This window comes from Mesocricetus auratus, unplaced genomic scaffold (assembly GCF_017639785.1).
Source record: "Mesocricetus auratus isolate SY011 unplaced genomic scaffold, BCM_Maur_2.0 Super-Scaffold_100018, whole genome shotgun sequence".
Classification (NCBI taxonomy): domain Eukaryota; kingdom Metazoa; phylum Chordata; class Mammalia; order Rodentia; family Cricetidae; genus Mesocricetus; species Mesocricetus auratus.
The window spans coordinates 10,502,872-10,520,596 of record NW_024429199.1 but is presented as its reverse complement, the minus strand read 5'-3'; the positions used below and the strand labels follow the sequence as shown (position 1 = coordinate 10,520,596).

At 37.2% G+C, this 17,725-nt stretch overlaps 1 protein-coding gene across 1 annotated transcript in view; it reads left to right on the top strand.

Moving 5' to 3' along the window:
* Nucleotides 1-15,106, top strand: part of Cep85l (centrosomal protein 85 like) — a 107,828-nt gene extending 92,722 nt beyond the window's left edge. The window contains exons 11-13 of the mRNA XM_005073296.4: nucleotides 4,170-4,277; nucleotides 6,648-6,879; nucleotides 10,166-15,106. Coding sequence (XP_005073353.1) covers nucleotides 4,170-4,277; nucleotides 6,648-6,879; nucleotides 10,166-10,329 — 504 coding nt within the window. The 3' untranslated portion in view covers nucleotides 10,330-15,106. The remainder of the gene's footprint in view (nucleotides 1-4,169; nucleotides 4,278-6,647; nucleotides 6,880-10,165) is intronic.
* The last annotated feature ends 2,619 nt before the right edge of the window (nucleotides 15,107-17,725 follow it).

Here is a 17,725-nt window from a genome sequence, read left to right as displayed (position 1 = left end):
TTTCTTGAAGAATAATGTTTAAGTACAGGAAGCTTTACTGCAGAGCAGGCTCTACTAGAAGCTTCTCACACAAAGCGTGGACATGTAGCCTGGACCTCAATGAAGTGTGAATACTGGCCTAGCAATGGGTATTACTGCCGACTTTCCTACACTCTGTTTTTGTCCACCCTTCTTCCCTAAGTAGCCACATTCCACTTCCATATCACATGAGCTTGGTCACCCTTTCCCCCTGTTTTCTTTCTCCCTTACTTGAAAAGGCCTTCCCCCTCTTTTTAATTTTTATTTTCTATTTATTTTCTTGGTTTTTCAAGACAGGGTTTCTCTGTTTAACAGCCCTAGCTGTCCTGGAACTTGCTCTGCACACCGGGCTGGCTCGAGCTCACAGAGATCAGTCTGCCTCTGCCTCCTGAGTGCTGGGATTAAAGGTGTGTGCCACCACTGCCTGGCTCTCTCTTATGTTTTTTTTTCCTTGTCTTATTACCCTTATTCGTGCTCACATGCAGTTTCATAAAAATTAAAATGTAAGACCCAAATATGTGATAAAACACATAGTGCTTGTTATCTATTTTCCTGCAAACGACAAAATTTCATTTTTCTTTATGGCCAAATAATGTTCCAGAGTGTTGATGTACCACCTTTCCCATATCTGTTCATCTGGTGATGGACATTAGGACAGCAGTAAACATGGATGAAAACTATTTCTCTCATAGAACTCACTCTTTAGGGCATGCATCCAATAAATCCCCTAGTTTTTTGTCTCCAACTCACATATTTGTGTGTCCAGGTTCCTGTTCAGTATCACCACACAACTGGTGACATACTTGACATAACACATTAAAAGCAAAATCACTGAAACTTTTTGAAAAAAAATCTACTGCAAACCTGCCATACCTCCCAGTCCTGAACTATTAACCTTAACTCTTAGCACATTTTTCTCAGGAAGTTCCATGACCTTTAAAATATATCCCTCTCTACCTTCCCCCTGTTGCCAGCATCATCCATGCAGGCATCGTCTGAGCTAATTTTGTTTCTCTTGTGGAGTTGCTCTTCCTGCCTCTATCCTTGGGTTCACATAGTCTGTGCTCTTCTTAAGTGATACTGTTGGACAGAACTCAGATCATGTTTCTGCTCAGAACTCTTCAATGGTTTCTTTTATCCAAAATAATAATCCAAGTTCTAACATTAATTTATGAAGTCTGTACAAAGTATTCTTGCTCTGTAATTGTAGTCACTCTGGCTTTGTTGCCCTACTTTCTTTTAACCAAACAAAATGCAATATCTCTCCCAGAATTTCTGCAGACTGAAATTCTCTTAGTATCTGGTGGGCACAGTGCCTTGCTCACTTCAAACCTTTCATTCTACAGCAGTAAACAAACTAATAAACATTATTATACAGCTACAATTTATTTTTTCTTTTTCTTCCTAGTAAAAATTCCACTGAGTCCAACAGCTTTCCTGTCTTGTTCAGGGATGTATCACTGAGTATAAAGAACAATTTGCTCATAGATTGTTTTGGTAACTCTTGTGGGACATGTATGCGTGTGTGCGCACATGCATTCATGTATGTGTGCAATACTAGTATGTTTTTCTTTTCAAATGATTCCTTTTAAGTTGGGTTTACAGATTATGTGGAGTCTATCGGCAGAAACACTACTTTCCTTCATTTGAGTTATTTGTGTATTTCTATATTCTTATATCTGAACAAAATATTAATTTAAAACCACTTGTCAACTTCAGAAATGCTCATAGTAAATGCCAGGAGGTTATGAACTTAGAGTCTTAAGACAGTTAAATCTGGAATTTAAAAAGATTTTTGACATTTAAGACCTAATTCAGTACTTTAATTTTATTAATTCTTAACATGGCTAATGAAATTTAACAGATTGGTATCCTACATTTCACAACAGCCGGATATTTATTTCAGAAAATATGGGACACTTATATGTATTATACATATTAGGGAGCCACTATTTGGAGCAATTATATTTTAAAACTCACAAGATTTCAAAAATTCTTTGAAATTCCTTGTGAAATAACATTTCTTATTCATTCTTAATAGAATAAATTAGCTGAAAAATCAATCAAATTTTCTAGGTTTCTGCATAGAAAAGTAACTATTGACTTGTAATTTTGAATTATTACATTAAAATAAATATAGTATGCATTTGTATTTATAAACACTAGTAAATATTACAAGAGCTCTTGTGAACATTAGGTAAACTATCAGAACTACTTAAACAAGCCTTTTTCTGTTCAGTGATGGGTGATTGAACAAGAACTGTGCTTGACTTTGGAGATCTAGCATGACAGTCACGTTTTTGTTCTTTCCTCTATTGAGACAATAGATTCACTTCACTCCTCTAACCCTTATATATACTCTTTCTCATACAGTTTAGAATACATTAAGTACTGTTGTAGGTGAGGTGCTGTTGTCAGGCAGCGCCAGCATTATAACAGATAGGACTGTATCTGTGAACCCACTCTCCCTCTTGTAGGGCTTCCTCATCCCAGCCAGTGTGACACATATGCCTGGTGTTGTTTCAGTTTTCCTTTGCATGACACGATTGTCAAACACTTCTGAGTTCTCCTGATAGAAAAGGTTGCCTGTTTTGCAGCTCTTAATTTTAGTCTTGTATGGAAACACATTAGTGACTAGTTAGTCGTCTTCAGAGTCAATGTTGGCTCTGAGTTGATCAAAGTGCAGAACACTAAGCTTCTAAGGGATTGCATTATGAAAGTAACTTCTTTGGGCTCAGGATTTAATGTTATGTGAGCTTTAAAGTGTTTATCTGTGCTAGTTTTAACTCTATAATTCTAATAAAGCCAGTATCTTAAGAAAATTTCTATTGAATTATGGAATATAGATAATCTTGTCAGGCCAGGAAGCATGAATCTCCAAGTGGGTAATAAATCTTCATATATCATTCAATCAAATTAAGTTACAAGACAATTGCAGTGACAAAAATTATTTAGAGAGCTTTCCTTCTATGCTATAATGTGAAATGCATTTTGAGGTAATGTGAAACAAGCGTGTGTAAGGAAATATACTTGTTCAAAGGTTTGCTTCATTTTTATCTAACTTTTAAGTTATTAAATAGTCTTTCAGAGCTTTATCAAGTGACATTTAAAAACAGTAAGTATCTGTCCCTTATAAAACTGCTTTGCATTCAGTCTTTTGCCTGACTTTGTGACCCTCTCCTTCCTTCACACGCACAGATGATCCACACATAATGGACATGTGCTGCTAGGGAAGTCAGTGTACTAAAGCGTTTTTAGTTAAGAATAAAGATAGACTTGTAGAAAAAATGATTTTTCTTTCTTGGTCATAAGTTTATTGATTTCATGCTCTAACCACAGTGGGGAAAGTTGATAGAAACACCTAGGAACCCAAGTAAACTATTGAGCTATGACAAGTTCTTCCTGTAGTATGTAATAAAAATCAGGAGTCAGCTAAATGACCCAGGTATTCCTAAAGTGCCTTCTATGCTGCTCTGTCACACTTGAGATGTTCTTTCATAGTATTGACTTATTTAAATGATATAAGCAGATTAATTTTCAAATTTTCCTCTGACCTCAGTTTAGGCTCATGTTCACTGTTCAGGACAGTATAAACAGAAAGGGGAGCTTAGCTACAAATGATTTTTTTTAAAAAAGAACTGTCTTATTCTACTGTTTTACACTTAAGAAAAAATGTAACAAAGTAATGCTTTGTTGCCAACACACTCCTAATAGCAATTAGTAAAATAAGAATTATTTGTAGCTGGGCGGTGGTGGCACATTCCTTTAATCCCAGCACTTGGGAGGCAGAGTCAGAGGCAGGAAGATCTCTATGAGTTCAAGACCAGCCTGGTCTACAAGAGTTAGTTCCAGGATAGCCTCCAAGGCCACAGAGAAATCCTGTCTCGAAACCACCCCCCCAAAACAAAAGAATTATTTGTAGTATAGCACTAGACATAAACCTCAATTTGACATATTTTACACAGGTTAAAAACTTCTTTGGTATTGTCTCCCTATTCTTTGGATTTAATGTGAACTGCTTTAAAAGTGACTACTTTGTCTTAGAAGGAACTAGGGAGGCAAAAATATCTTTAGTATTTGGAGTATGTTAGATTGGCATGTATTTTATGTGCTAATGTAATTGCTTTGTTTTGTCATTGTTGTCATTTTAGTCTATGCAAGGGAAACTTTCTACAGAGAAATTGACTACACAGAACATGGTGGAAGAGCTAGGAAGGAAAGAAGGAAACCTCCAGAGATTAACAGATGCACTGCTCAAAGTGAGTACGGCTCTAACTGCCTGGAAGTGCCTGTCTCCACCTCTTTAAAGTCAATGCTTGCTTTGTGCATATAGATAAAGAACATGTTCAAGTTGGAGGTTTGACTTTGATGTGTTAGATTCATTAGACTTCATAAGAAAATTATAACAAAAAGACAAGCCTTTATTATCTTTCCCCCCTCATAACTTAGAATACAATTTTCATTGCTTAACTAGATATAGTCAAATGTTACACATGCATGAAGACCCAGAGTGCACCGAGAAGGCATAGATCAAACATAAAGTCCTGCAAGGAACTGCAGTACTGCTGCTGCTGCAGACCACACTCTCCTAAGTGTGAACTGACGTACTTGACCTGTGTTTAAGGAAACGTTACATACGGTACATGTGTTAGCCGAAGTACTCAAATGAATCCCCAAAGGTGGAAGATGTTTTCTAAATAACCGCAATACGATTGTCATGCCCAATAAAAATCATGATTTCTTGATGTTGATAATAATCTGTATTCACATTTCCCTACTTCACCAAGTATTTTTTTAGTAGCTATGGAAGACATTTCATTGTGGTTTCTTAAAAACCTGAGGTGCCATTCTTCCCCTTGTTACTGTCTTTTTGAAGAAGCTCATCTCTCTCTCTCTCTCTCTCTCTCTCTCTCTCTCTCTCTCTCTCTCTCTCTCTCTCTCTCTCTCTCTCTCTCTCTCTCTCTCTATATATATATGTATGTATGTGTGTGTGTATAATTTTTAAATTTAAATTAGAAACAAGTTTGCGTCACATGTCAATTCCAAGTCCTTCTCCGTTTCCCTCCCTTCCTCCTGTGCCCAGCCACCAATCCCCTCAAGCTCATTCATCTCATAGATTGTCATACCTTTTGGATTTGTCCAGTTGCTTCCTTAATGGTACCATTTGTTCTTTACCCTGTGTTTCTAGTAAGCTGTCTGTTAGAGCTAAAGGCTACATGAGATTCATGTCAGTTGTTTTGTTATAGATACTTTATATTGTGAACATATTGTGCAATATTTGATTATCCTTCTTAAGTGGTATACACATACTAATCTCTCTAGGTTAAAGTGGTGACAGCCTGGCTTTTTTATTATAAAGGTGCAGTCATTACAAACAGCATGTGACCTGTGGGACTGGGTAAATATGCAGTTTGCCAGCATCTGTTTTCTTGATGGGTTTAACTTCTACAAAAGTTGATTGTCTAAATAGATTTAAAAATGTTAGTTTTTTTACATGTACTTCATTCCCTAATGTTCATATATAAAAGCGATCTTTTTCTTATCACTCAGTTTATTTGGTTATTCTTAAGTGCAGTTTCAGTTGGAAATCCTGTTAAGCTTACTTTTCATTAGCAATTTTCAGGCTGAGGAGGGGAAAATAATTTTGGAGATAAGGATAGCATTTTCTGAGTATAGTAAGTCATGAATCCATGCTGATACTTCGAGTTCCAGTCAAACAGTTCTGAGATGCTGGCGTTTCTTTCCCTTTCATGTCACATGTCTATTTTTTTTGTGCCTTAAGTCATGAAATGTAATTCCTATGAATATCAAAACATAAATACTTTTTCTCAAAATTAAATAGTTCTAGTTTTCTTCAGTGGACTCTTACTGGGTAAATTAGCTACACTTCACCATAGGTCCCAGGCCTAGGAATAGTTGACCAACGTGAAGCAAACTCAGTGGTATTGTTGTATTTTGTTCATTTGGATTGTTTGAACACTTTGTCTTATTTGTCTTTTGCTTGTATATTTTGTTTCTGTTTTATGGGCGGGAATCTGGGCTGTGTGTATGTGTGAGGGGGGGAGAGAGGGAGGGAGAGGAGAGGAGAGAGTTTGTTTTATGTTCGTCTTGTCTTTGTGTTTGAAAAAGAGATAAAAAGGGCATTGATTTGGGTAGGTGAGAAGGGGACATGGGAAGGATCTAGGAGGAATTCAGGGAAGGGGAAAAGTGATTGGGATATATTTTATGAAAAAAAGGTTTTTTTTCACATAAAAAATAAGAAAAAGAAATACTTCCAGTATAGTTAAGTTGCTTCTGCTACTTAACAACACCATGGAATGAGGTTTACAGTGTCCTTGTTCTTTTCATCCAAATGGTTACATTGTGGGGAATGTATACATAGCCAGTCTTCTTGGGCATGATCTTCCCTTTGTGTATGATGGTGTCAGATGGCACAGAACAGTCAGACCTACAAATATAGATCTTTTTTTTTCTACTGAATATGTGCCATTGAATTTAGTTAGAATAAATACACTATGATGTTTGATAATAGACTTCATGGAAAATGTTAAGCTTTTTTTACTTTTGAATACATTTTCTCTGTTCTAATAAATGCCTTTTTCTTTCTTTTTTTTCTTTATCCACCACAGAGCCAAAGACAGACAGGAGAGATGTACTCTTTACTGGATCAGGGCCAAGAAGGAGAGCAGTCTGGGCTGCCGACCATCCGTTCTAAGTGGCCTCTCTTTGATCTGACTGTGATTGACCAGCTGTTCAAGGAAATGTCCTATTGTTTGTTTGACTTGAAAGCATTGTGCAGTATTCTTAATCAACGAGCTCAGGGCAAGGAGCCTAACCTTTCATTATTACTGGGAATCAGATGTAAGTGGCTGATGCCTTGCCTTTGTTCTATCTTTTCCGTGTTTGCTTTATGCTCTCCTTTTTTCTGACTTTAGAAGTCTCCAACACAGTTGGTGGTTTTAGGTTTACCTCTCGCTGGTTCATTACTAAAACTGACATAGGTTTATAGAAGCCAGCAAAGGCATAGTTGCAGAACTTTTAGACATGTTTCCTACACCAAGTCTGTAAATGTGTGCCCGTAGTGCTCTTTAGCAGTGATTTCCCATTTACTCTTATATGGCGGTTACCCAGATGAGTGGACCAGCTGTGTATCAACTGCTAGAAAATAATACTCACTGCCAGTCATTTCACATGAGCCAGAGTCTCTCCTCCAGATGTGCTGCCTTACAACACATGGGCCCTTCTCCTTTCTTTGTGACATCCCTGCTACTTTGTCTCAGTTCTTTCCCCTTCTACCTGAAATTGAATAAGAGCTGCCAAAGTAATACAGTGATAAGCCTTCCTCTGGGGGTTCCTTTTATAGGAATGCTCATCTAAAGTACAATATTGTCTTGTTGGTATCTTTTTAATAGAGAAGAAATGGTTAAGTAAAACGCTTAAAAAACAGGGTAAGGCTACATATATAAAAGTTTATGGCTGAACACATTCTATTAAATGCTCGCCTCAGTATGTATGGTTCATATGTGACAAGAGAATATTTCTATTTTATCTGTTTTATTTTATCTATTCTACCATATTACCTCATAATAATTATTGTGGATTAGAACAAATGCTTTTAAAGAATGTCACTTGTTAAGTGAGACATATATTGTATTAAGTAAGGTTAGCAGACTTTCACCTTCATTTCATAGAGGTATGTTTGTTCACATGCTTAAGTGTAGGCATGTGAAAACCACTGGTCAGTATTAGTACATATCAGACACCTCAGTGGCGTGTGAGGTCCTGTCGGTGCAGATAATGAAACTACCACCTCTCACACACTAACTGAATATTATATCATTATATCTATGCAGTAAGTGCTGTAATTGAGATCTGATCAAAAACAGTAGTAACACAAGGAATTAAAATGATTAAGTATACCTGGGAAGTGCTGCAAAGGCTTCATGGAGTAACTGGTGTTTGATATGGATCTTAGAGGAGAAGATACCAGATGAACACTGGCACTGGTTAGGCTGGATCTCTTGGAGGAAGAAGCTGAAGTTCACATATAAAAGACTTCAGTGCTTTAAAATTGGTTTCCCTTTGATTATTTTATAATCGACATTTCAGTATAGCATTTATTAACCTTTATATTAACAGAGTTATGTTAATATGAATGCAGTGGATATTCAAGACTCTCACTACCTTCCCCAGCACTAATCCCAGTGTATGCTCTTTTTAGACTTTCAGGTTCAACCTCCTAGTCCTTACCTTACATTTGACATTGTGAAATTCTGTCCAGCCAGCTACTTTGTGAAGAACCAATGAATTCATTTAGATTGCTGTCTCATGATTCCATCAGTTATCTCTTGGCAGACCTACCCCACTTTCTTAAAATTCTCTGCCTCTTTGGTTTTCATGACATCATTCCCCAAGTTCTACTTCCACCTTTATGACTACTTAGCCTCAATATTCTGTAGACTTCTCTGCAGCTTTCTTACTGGCTTTAAGATGGACACACCTTTAATACCAGCATTTGGGATGAAGGGGCAGGTGGATCTCTGTTAGTGCAAGACCAGCCTGGTCTACAGAATGAGTTACAGGACAGGCAGAGCTACATAGAGGGACCCTGTCTCAAAAAAATCATATTGAGGTATATAAGAACTACTAGTCTGTGGGTGTTTTCATTTGTTTCTACTTTTAGTTCTTATTCTCTCTGAATACTTTTTTTGTATCTTTTCTGTTATTACAATACCCCCCCACCCCCAATACAGATACTGATCTCTCTGTCTAGAAGGCATCTTTGGCGTCCTGTTTGTAGTCAACTCTTTCTCTCTCTCTCTCTCTCTCTCTCTCTCTCTCTCTCTCTCTATATATATATATATATATATATATATATATATATATATATATATATATATTCAATCTGGCTTTTTCCTAGGCAGCATCAGAGACTCAGCATGACTTAAGTAGAATCCCACTTGCCCCAACTAGCCCTGCTCCTCACAGGAGTGAGCATCACCACACTCTGTCTGCCTTTTCCTCCATGAGCTCATCCCAGTCCCTGACCCTCACTCAAGTTGATGACAGGTGAGCTCTATTAGAGATAATATTTATTCCTGCCATTATAGCAGACTTAATTCAGGCACACATTGGACTCTTACTCATCTTATTTGTCCTCCTTTCCCTACCCATTTTCGTATTGTTGCCAGTGTTTTATTTAAATCACAAATTGTTTTTCCTAATATACTCCCTGTGATAGAATAGGTTCTACCTATCTCTGTAGTTTCTTATGCCTCTTGTTGCATGTAATTTGTATCCTCCTGCTTTATGGCTAGATATTAATCTTATTTCTCAGAGTCTATCAGATTACTTTGTTTTGTGTTTCACTGGTCCACTAATAAATAAATTCAGCCATTTGTCCAGTTAGGTGTCTGTATCTTTTGAATGGTGGTGAGTCATTTGCAATATGCTCTACACTCAGTTGTTTATGGAATTGTATAGGAAGCATTGAGAATAAGCCATTGATTTCTCTAACAAGCATCACACCTTGAACATGGTAAATGTTCAATAGTGTTTAAAAAAAACAGTTATTTGGCTACTGCGTCAGAGGTAGAAGGAGGTTATCTCACAGCTTTCTTGCTTTTTTTATTGGGTCAAGCTTAAAAAGAGAAACTAGAGTAGACAACTAAAAGCTAGTTGAGTAGAGCCTCACCGTCATTATCCAGAAATTGGGCACTCTCTATGTACTTGATTCAGTTGTTTGAGATTCTAGGGTCCTAATACTTTGGCTCTATCTTTTGAAACTGATGTCTGCATGCCAGTAAAACCCACTTTTAAGACTTTTCTCTATGCAAATAATTTTGAGATTTTTGTCAGTGGGAAAGAATTGAGTGCTCTAGTGGAGCTTGAAAAGAGCTGTGAAGTCACATTCTTTTTCACTTTGCTAATGTCCTCCACCAAGCACACTGAAATTGTGGATGCTGTATGAATGTAATACATTCTAACTAGCAGTGTTTTTTTAAACTACATAGGTAGGGTCTATTTAATATCAAATAATGTATGATTTGTGCCTAAACCTCACTGCTATTCATTGTGCAATCTTGTGAGAATCTTGAAATGTCTGTGCAGAAATGTGAGACCTTCTCTCCATGCTTTCTTTACACAGCAATGAACTGTTCAGCTGAAGAGACTGAAAATGACCACAGCCCAGAAGCACTCACTAAAAAGCTCTCAGATGTGTGCCAGTTACGGAGGGACATTGATGAATTAAGGACTACAATATCAGACCGCTATGCTCAGGATATGGGAGACAACTGCGTTACCCAGTGATCAAGCATTGGTCCACAGCAACAATGATCCATTGTGAAATGCTGCTGTGTTAGACTCTTTTGTTTCTTTTTAGGACTTATAAGGAAAGGTGAGACTTCTCGTGGCGCACTTCGGCTTTGTTGTTGTTCGGTTTGCTTTACTGAGGAAGTTTGAAGGGGCTGATCAAATCAGGCAAGCAATCATGTTACTATTAAAATGCGATAATGACTGCAAGAAAAAGAACAAAACAACCTGCATTTTCAAACTACTGATTGTAGGACCAAGCTGTGAACAGTGTTCTTCAGATAAAGGCATAGGATTTCCTTAATCCTATCACTTTGTGTATATACATGTGAGTGCTCATGTACTCATTCATTCTCTCGCCTGATCACTCTGTCTCTGTCTGTCTGTCTGTATCTCTCTCTGTGTGTGTGTGTGTGTGTGTGTGTGTGTGTGTGTGTGTGTGTGTGTATGCATGTGCATTTGCAAATGCTTGGACTCTATTCACACAGAAATAGGATTTCAGTGGTCAAAGCAGGGCTTTGAAAGGCACACACTGTCGGTTCTTCATTTTGGAATTTTATAGGCAGACTGACTAGATCCAATAGCAGGGCAGTGGTTTTTTTTTTTTTTTTTTTTTTGGTTTTTCGAGACAGGGTTTCTCAGTATTGTTTTCGAGGCTGTCAGTCCAGCCTGGCCTCGAACTCACAGAGATCCGCCTGCCTCTGCCTCCCGAGTGCTGGGATTAAAGGTATGCGCCACCACCGCCCGGCCAGCAGGGCAGTGTTCTAATGCAGAAGGACAGCAAACAAAATCATTAGTGCTTTACAAAGTGACTGTCGAGATGGTATGATTGTTGTGAAGTTGGGCTGATTTTAGCACTGAAGACAGCTATTTCTTCCAGAGTGTTCATAGATTGTCTCAGCAGTGTGAAACTCTGAGTAATTTATAAATATGAAAAGTAATTGCAATTAATTTAAGCATACCCCTTACTATTTGCAGTCTTTATGATACATATATGTGTGTGTGTGTGTGTGTGTGTGTGTGTGTGTGTAAGCAGAGCCATATAAAATTAATAGGAGCCCTCTGAGGCCTTCAATGACTATTATAAAAAGGCAGATGATAAAGTAAGTCTGGCAGAGTTGCTTTTTATCTACATTTCAGCATTTACATTAAACAGTTTCATGCCTACTTTAACTTCTTTAAGAGAAAGCCAACTCATTATTCATATGCGAATTAACAGCAGCATAAAACCTAAGTCTCAATGATATTTTAATTTATTTTATTAGATTTGTTACATTACAGTTTGTCATAGAGTATGATATTGCTTAGGTTGGTTCATCTGGGGCACAGGGTACTACTATGAAATACATAGCCATTTAAATGTCAAATAATATTGTATCACTTTATGTTTTAGAAAGGTTATATATTTTATTGCTGGCTGAGAATTCATTACAATCATTTGAAAACAGTCAAAGCTTTGCCCTTTATAGGTTGGTTTTGTTTTCCTTCCTTCCTTCCTTCCTTCCTTCCTTCCTTCCTTCCTTCCTTCCTTCCTTCCTTCCCTCCCTCCCTCCCTCCCTCCCTCCCTCCCTCTCTCCCTCCCTTCCTCCCTTTCTTCCTTCTTAATACAACCCAATTTTCTTCAGGCAGGACTGCATAGGTGGGAGAATAAAGGGTGTGGAACCAGCAGGGTAGTACAGTTGGCTGAGATCAGACACATACCCATTTTCTTGCTAAGCTTAGTGGGGTGTAAAGCTTCCTAGAAAAGATTTTTCTTAATCTCAACAATGAAAACTTAGTGGGACTGGCCTTTGAGGAGACTGCCTAGGAACACACTCGGTTCAGAACAGGCCTTTATTCTCCTGTCCACAGTCATTTGATACTTATATTTCAGTAGTTTGTTATACTCCATCATAATGACAGATTTCCCTTCTATTTAGTGCTAAATCCACTCTACTCCTCTTGGGTCTGGCTACCAACAAATCAGTGTGTTGAGGTGAATACACACCCCATCTCCCTAACTCCTAGAAGATCTTTAAAGATGTGTTCGTTGGGTTTTAAGGCAATACTTGGATGACAAAAAGAAATTGTTGGTTGCAAAAATATATGGATTGCAAAAAGTAATGTCTGTGCAGGTAGTCCTGAGCTGTGAAGTCAGGTGATAGCATCTATATGGGTCAACCACAGTGCAGCAAGTAACAGACTTACCTTCTCTTTGGCTAGAGTCCTCACCATCCTATCATGATTTCAGAAATAAAGGCACCCAGAACTACAGCACTATATAGAGCAGCTCCCAAGTCCTAGTTTTTAGTTTTATGTTTTGAGGTTTTATAGTTAGTTTTTTAAAATGAACATATTGTCATGTATTTTAATATGTATATATATGTATATATACACATACCTACATATATATACACATATATACATATATACAGAGAGACATGCACACATACCTTTTTTTCTGGCCACTTGCAATGAAATTTTTGTTTTGGCTAGTTTTCTAAAACTTAAAGAATTTAATTCACATGTCTTATTAGAATAAGAAAGTTTTACCAAACTTTTACTGATACATTTCAGTTTCTAAATTGTATACTGTTATTTAGAAGGCATTTAGAGGTAATAGATTTTGATTCATATTTTGATATAATGGGAAACAAATACTAATCTCTTAACTGGAGTGTAGAGTTAATGAAGAACTTTGATAGTAAGTAGCCAGCTTTGGAGGGAATTTTGAGGAAGATGGACTAGTTGTGTTCTAGTTAGTCAGCATTTAATTTTTTAGAAACATTTTCTTCCTTAAGACACACACTTGCTAGAAAAGTAATAATATCACATCACATTGAAAACAGAATTTACCATTAGAATAAGTAAGATGGCAAACATCAAATCTGTAGTGTTTTATCTCCATTTTGAAGTAGGTTGTACATGGAAGTTACAAAATGACATAAGCCTAAAATAAACAGGAACTCAAATTCTACAGTAAATCTATCTGTAAATTTCCATATGTGATGAACTTTCTTTTCATTTATGCTTTTGTGTATAAAGTCTTTATGCTCCTAGGAAGCAGTATTTTATTTTAGGTCTGTTCAAGCTGAAGCCCTTAGAACATAGCCACATAGAACAGAAGTAGACTAACAGATACCACAGGAAAGACACCAGTTACCTATGCAGATAAAAGTAGCTGAATCAAGGACAAAATAATGCACTGTCCTTGCATTTGATGTCAGAAAAAATGACTTACACTTAATGTATTTTCAGTGACCTCTGATATTAAGATTGTAAGTTTTGACTAGGTAAATATACAACAATTTTATTTTTAAGAGCATGGTCCCTTTCAATATTTGGAACAAGATTCACTGTTTAATGTTAACATTATTATATCTTAGTGATGGTTGTGGGGTTGTAATTTTGTGAAATTGAATTTAACTTTCAGTACCTTGTTAGAAAATTCAAGAGCTAGAGAACGTTGCTAAAATGAATATTGGGCAGTTGGACTTAGAAGCTTGTGAGAATAGTGTTCTTGTTTCAGACTCAGTAGGAATTTCTGGCAGATATTTCTAAAGGGACTGTTTGATTGGAGAATTCTCTTTATACCAGTAATAGTTCACTGAGCAACAGGAGCTGAGCACTCGGGCTATTTTGCACAGTACTGTTCAACTCTAGCATGCTTCTGGTGTGGATTGCTGGAGTTCTTGTCCATATTTCTGTCACTGGATATGTAATTACAACGATAGGCTGTTCTCTGAATGAGCACACATAGCAGATGACATTTGGAATCACCAATGACTCTTGCTTCTCTTTTGTTTCCATTTCTGACAGTTCTTTTTAGTGTTCAGAAACCAAGAAAAACTGTCTCCTATTTGGTATAAAGAGTAAAATTTTCAAGTTTACCCCCCAAACACATTAATGGTAATTACTGTATGAATGTACCATACATTTATTTAATCATGAAAGGAAATGATTTGAGATTTCTTATTTAAATGAAATATTGAGTATAATAGAATGTACTTTGAAATCAATAAGTCATAGGCAACACTGTTGCAGCTGCATACAGAGAAAACCTTTTGTGCCTTTTTGCCTGCAGTGTTTATTTCTCTTACATGAACTATAAGAATGTTGATTATTGCACCTTGTTCTTTGGTAAATAGACTTAAGAATTTTTCTAAAATGAGCCATTTCTTCTTAGATGATAGTTACCTTAGTAAGCGTGAGAGGATGTATCATATTTGGATGTTTTTGAAGCCCAGCCTTTTCTTTGTAGAGAGCAGTAAATTCCTCTAAAATGTATTCATTTGTATGTATGTGTGTGTGTTTATATATATATATATTATATATGTAGTTATTTAAATACTTAAGTGTGAAGTTGACATCATGTTGCCGTGGTGACCAGAAGTGGTCAGGTGCTAGCTGGTCACATTAAGAGCACAGCAGAGCATGCAAATCAGTCACTGACTGGTGGGTTTGTAAACTAGGTTCAGTGTTTGAACCACCAGAATACCTCATATGTAAATACAGTGTTCACAACTTACCTGAAATACAGTTATTGTAAAAAAAAAAATGTGAAGCCACTGGCTGGCTTATGCCTTCTGACTTTTTGTTTTTCCTCCTTTTTGGAAAGGAGTTAGTTTTGTTTTTGTTTTTATAGGGTTTACAGCTAGAAATTTGAATGCCAAAGTTCTATTTATTAAACTAAGAAAAAAGTTTTCAATGTTAATGGCTAGTATTTTTCCACTGGACTATTGTTTGTTGATGTTGAAATTTGTATTTACAGAGAAATAAATTTTTTACAAAAATATTTGTCTTCGTGGTACCTAATGTTGGTATAAGAAGGTATTTGAAGTTCCAGGCTGTCTATCCCAAGTTCTCAATGACAAGAATATGTTGACTTTTTTTTTTTTTTTTTTTTTTTTTGGTTTTTCGAGACAGGGTTTCTCTGTGGCTTTTGAGGCTGTCCTGGAACTCGCTCTGTAGACCAGGCTGGCCTCGAACTCACAGAGATCCGCCTGCCTCTGCCTCCCGAGTGCTGGGATTAAAGGCGTGCGCCACCAACGCCCGGCGAATATGTTGACTTTTAAGTAAAAGCTTTCCATAAATACAGAGAAGAATCATTGCCTGGAACATAAGATTTCTGCTTTCTAAGTTTCTTAGCATTTCCTCAACATCTTGAAAGGTGGAGAGATTTCTTGCAACAGGTGTCATAAATACAATGTCAATACTGTGTACTGTTGTTGTATACCCACTGGGTTCTGCAGCTGCCCCAGAGTCCCTAAATAACACATAAGACACTATATTAAGTATAAGCTGTTGGCTGGCGACTAGGATTTCTTATAGGCCATCTCTGTCTTAAGTATTAACCCATAACTACTAACATATGTATTTCTACATGGTCTTATCTTACCGAGAACGCCAGACTCATGCATCCTCTCCTCCCAGGATTACATGGTGACCTCTCTCTTACTATACTTCCCAGAATTCTCCTTGTCTCCTAGTCCTGCCTATCTTGCTTCCCTATTGACCAACAGTGTTTTACTTATCAATGAATAAGAGAAAAATATATACAGAAGACTTTCCCCGTTATCTCCTCTTTCTTGTCTAAATAAAAAGATTTTAACTTTAACATAGTCAAATTATATATAACAAAAGTTATCAAATAACTATAGTTAACAATATTTAATCCATTAACATTTAGCAAAATTTATACAAAATATTTTACCTATCCTATCTTTGTGAGTCTAAAGTCTTATATGTGACTTATCTTTTATAATAACTAAGGAAAACTATAACCTTGGCTATCTGTCTTCAACTCCATCAAAGACCACAGAAGGATAATTTATAAACTCTAGAATTGACAGAGACAACTTGCTGCCTTGTCTGTCACTCGAAGTTCTTCTGTAATGTTCCATCTTTGGCTCATAGGCCACAGTGTGTCTGGCAGACTCCTCAGCAAAGTGGGAAACTTTAAACTGTCTGCCTTGTATTGGGAGTTTGTCAGTCATTTTTCTCTCTGTCCTGTACGATGTCTGGCAGACTCTTCCATGAAGCAGGAACCCTGTAGCAATGTCCTTCTTGTTTCAGCAGTCACTTTCTTGTGGGTCCTGCATGTCCATTTTATACAGCATAAAGTCAAACAGTCCAGACAAGAGCAGTTTCTTGCCCAAATGGCCAGTCTTGCCTTATTGGAAGCAACCTCCATAACGATTTTCATCTATACCCATCTTCCCTTCTGACACAGTTGGTGCTGTCAGGAACAGTTGTCTCATTGTCAAAAAAAATCTCTAAACCATATAGGTCTTTGAAAGAGAAATTAGGGAATAGCTTGAATGCATTGGCACAGAAGACAACTTCCTGAACAGGACACTGATAGTGCAGGCACTAAGACTGACAAGTAATAAATGGGACCACATGAAACTGAGAAGCTTCCATAGAAAAGGACAAAACAGCAGCCTACAGAATGGGAAAATATTTTCATCAACCCCACATCGCATAAGAAACATCAATCACCAAATAATCCAATTTAAAAATGAGGTACAGTTCCAAACATAATTCTTAATAGAGCAATCTCAAATGGCCAAGAAAGTTTTAAAGTAATGTTCAACATACTTAGCCACCAGGGAATTGCAAATCAAAACTACTTTGAGATTCCATCTTATACCTGTCAGAATGGCTAAGATCAATAACAGGTGACAGTTCATGCTGTTGAGGATGTGGAGCAAGGTTGTGGTAGGTAGTTTGAATGTAATTGCCCCCCATAATCTCATAGGCAGTGGCACTATGTGGAGGTATGACTTTGCTGAGTAGGTATGGCCTTGTTGGAGGAAGCGTGTCACTGTGGGGGTAAGCTTTGAGGTTTCCCATGCTCAGAATACTGCCCAGTGAGTCAGTTGACTTCCTGTTGCCTGTAAGATGTAAGAATCTCAGCTATTTCTCCAACACCATGTCTGCCTGCACACCACCATGCTCCCGATCATGATGATAATAGACTGAACCTCTGAAACTAAGCGAGCCAACACAAATGTTTTCTTTGTAAGAGTCTGGTCATGGTGTCTTTTTACAGCAATGGAAAACCCTAAGACTAAGACAAAGTGGAAACACTCCTCCATTGCTGGTGGTATGCAAACTTGTACAGACTTTATGAAAATCAATATGGCTGATCCTCAGAAAATTGGGAATCAACCTACCCCCAGACCCAGCTATACTGCTCTTGGTCATATACCCAAAGGATACTCCATCCTACCACAAGAACACTTGCCCAACTATGTTGTAGTGGTTTTATTCATAATAGCCAGAAATTGGAAACAACCTAGATATTCCTCAACTGAAGAATGGATAAAGAAAATTTGGTACATTTGCACAATGGAGTAATGCTCAGCTGTTAAAAACAATGACATCAGAAAATTTTAGGCAAATGGATGAA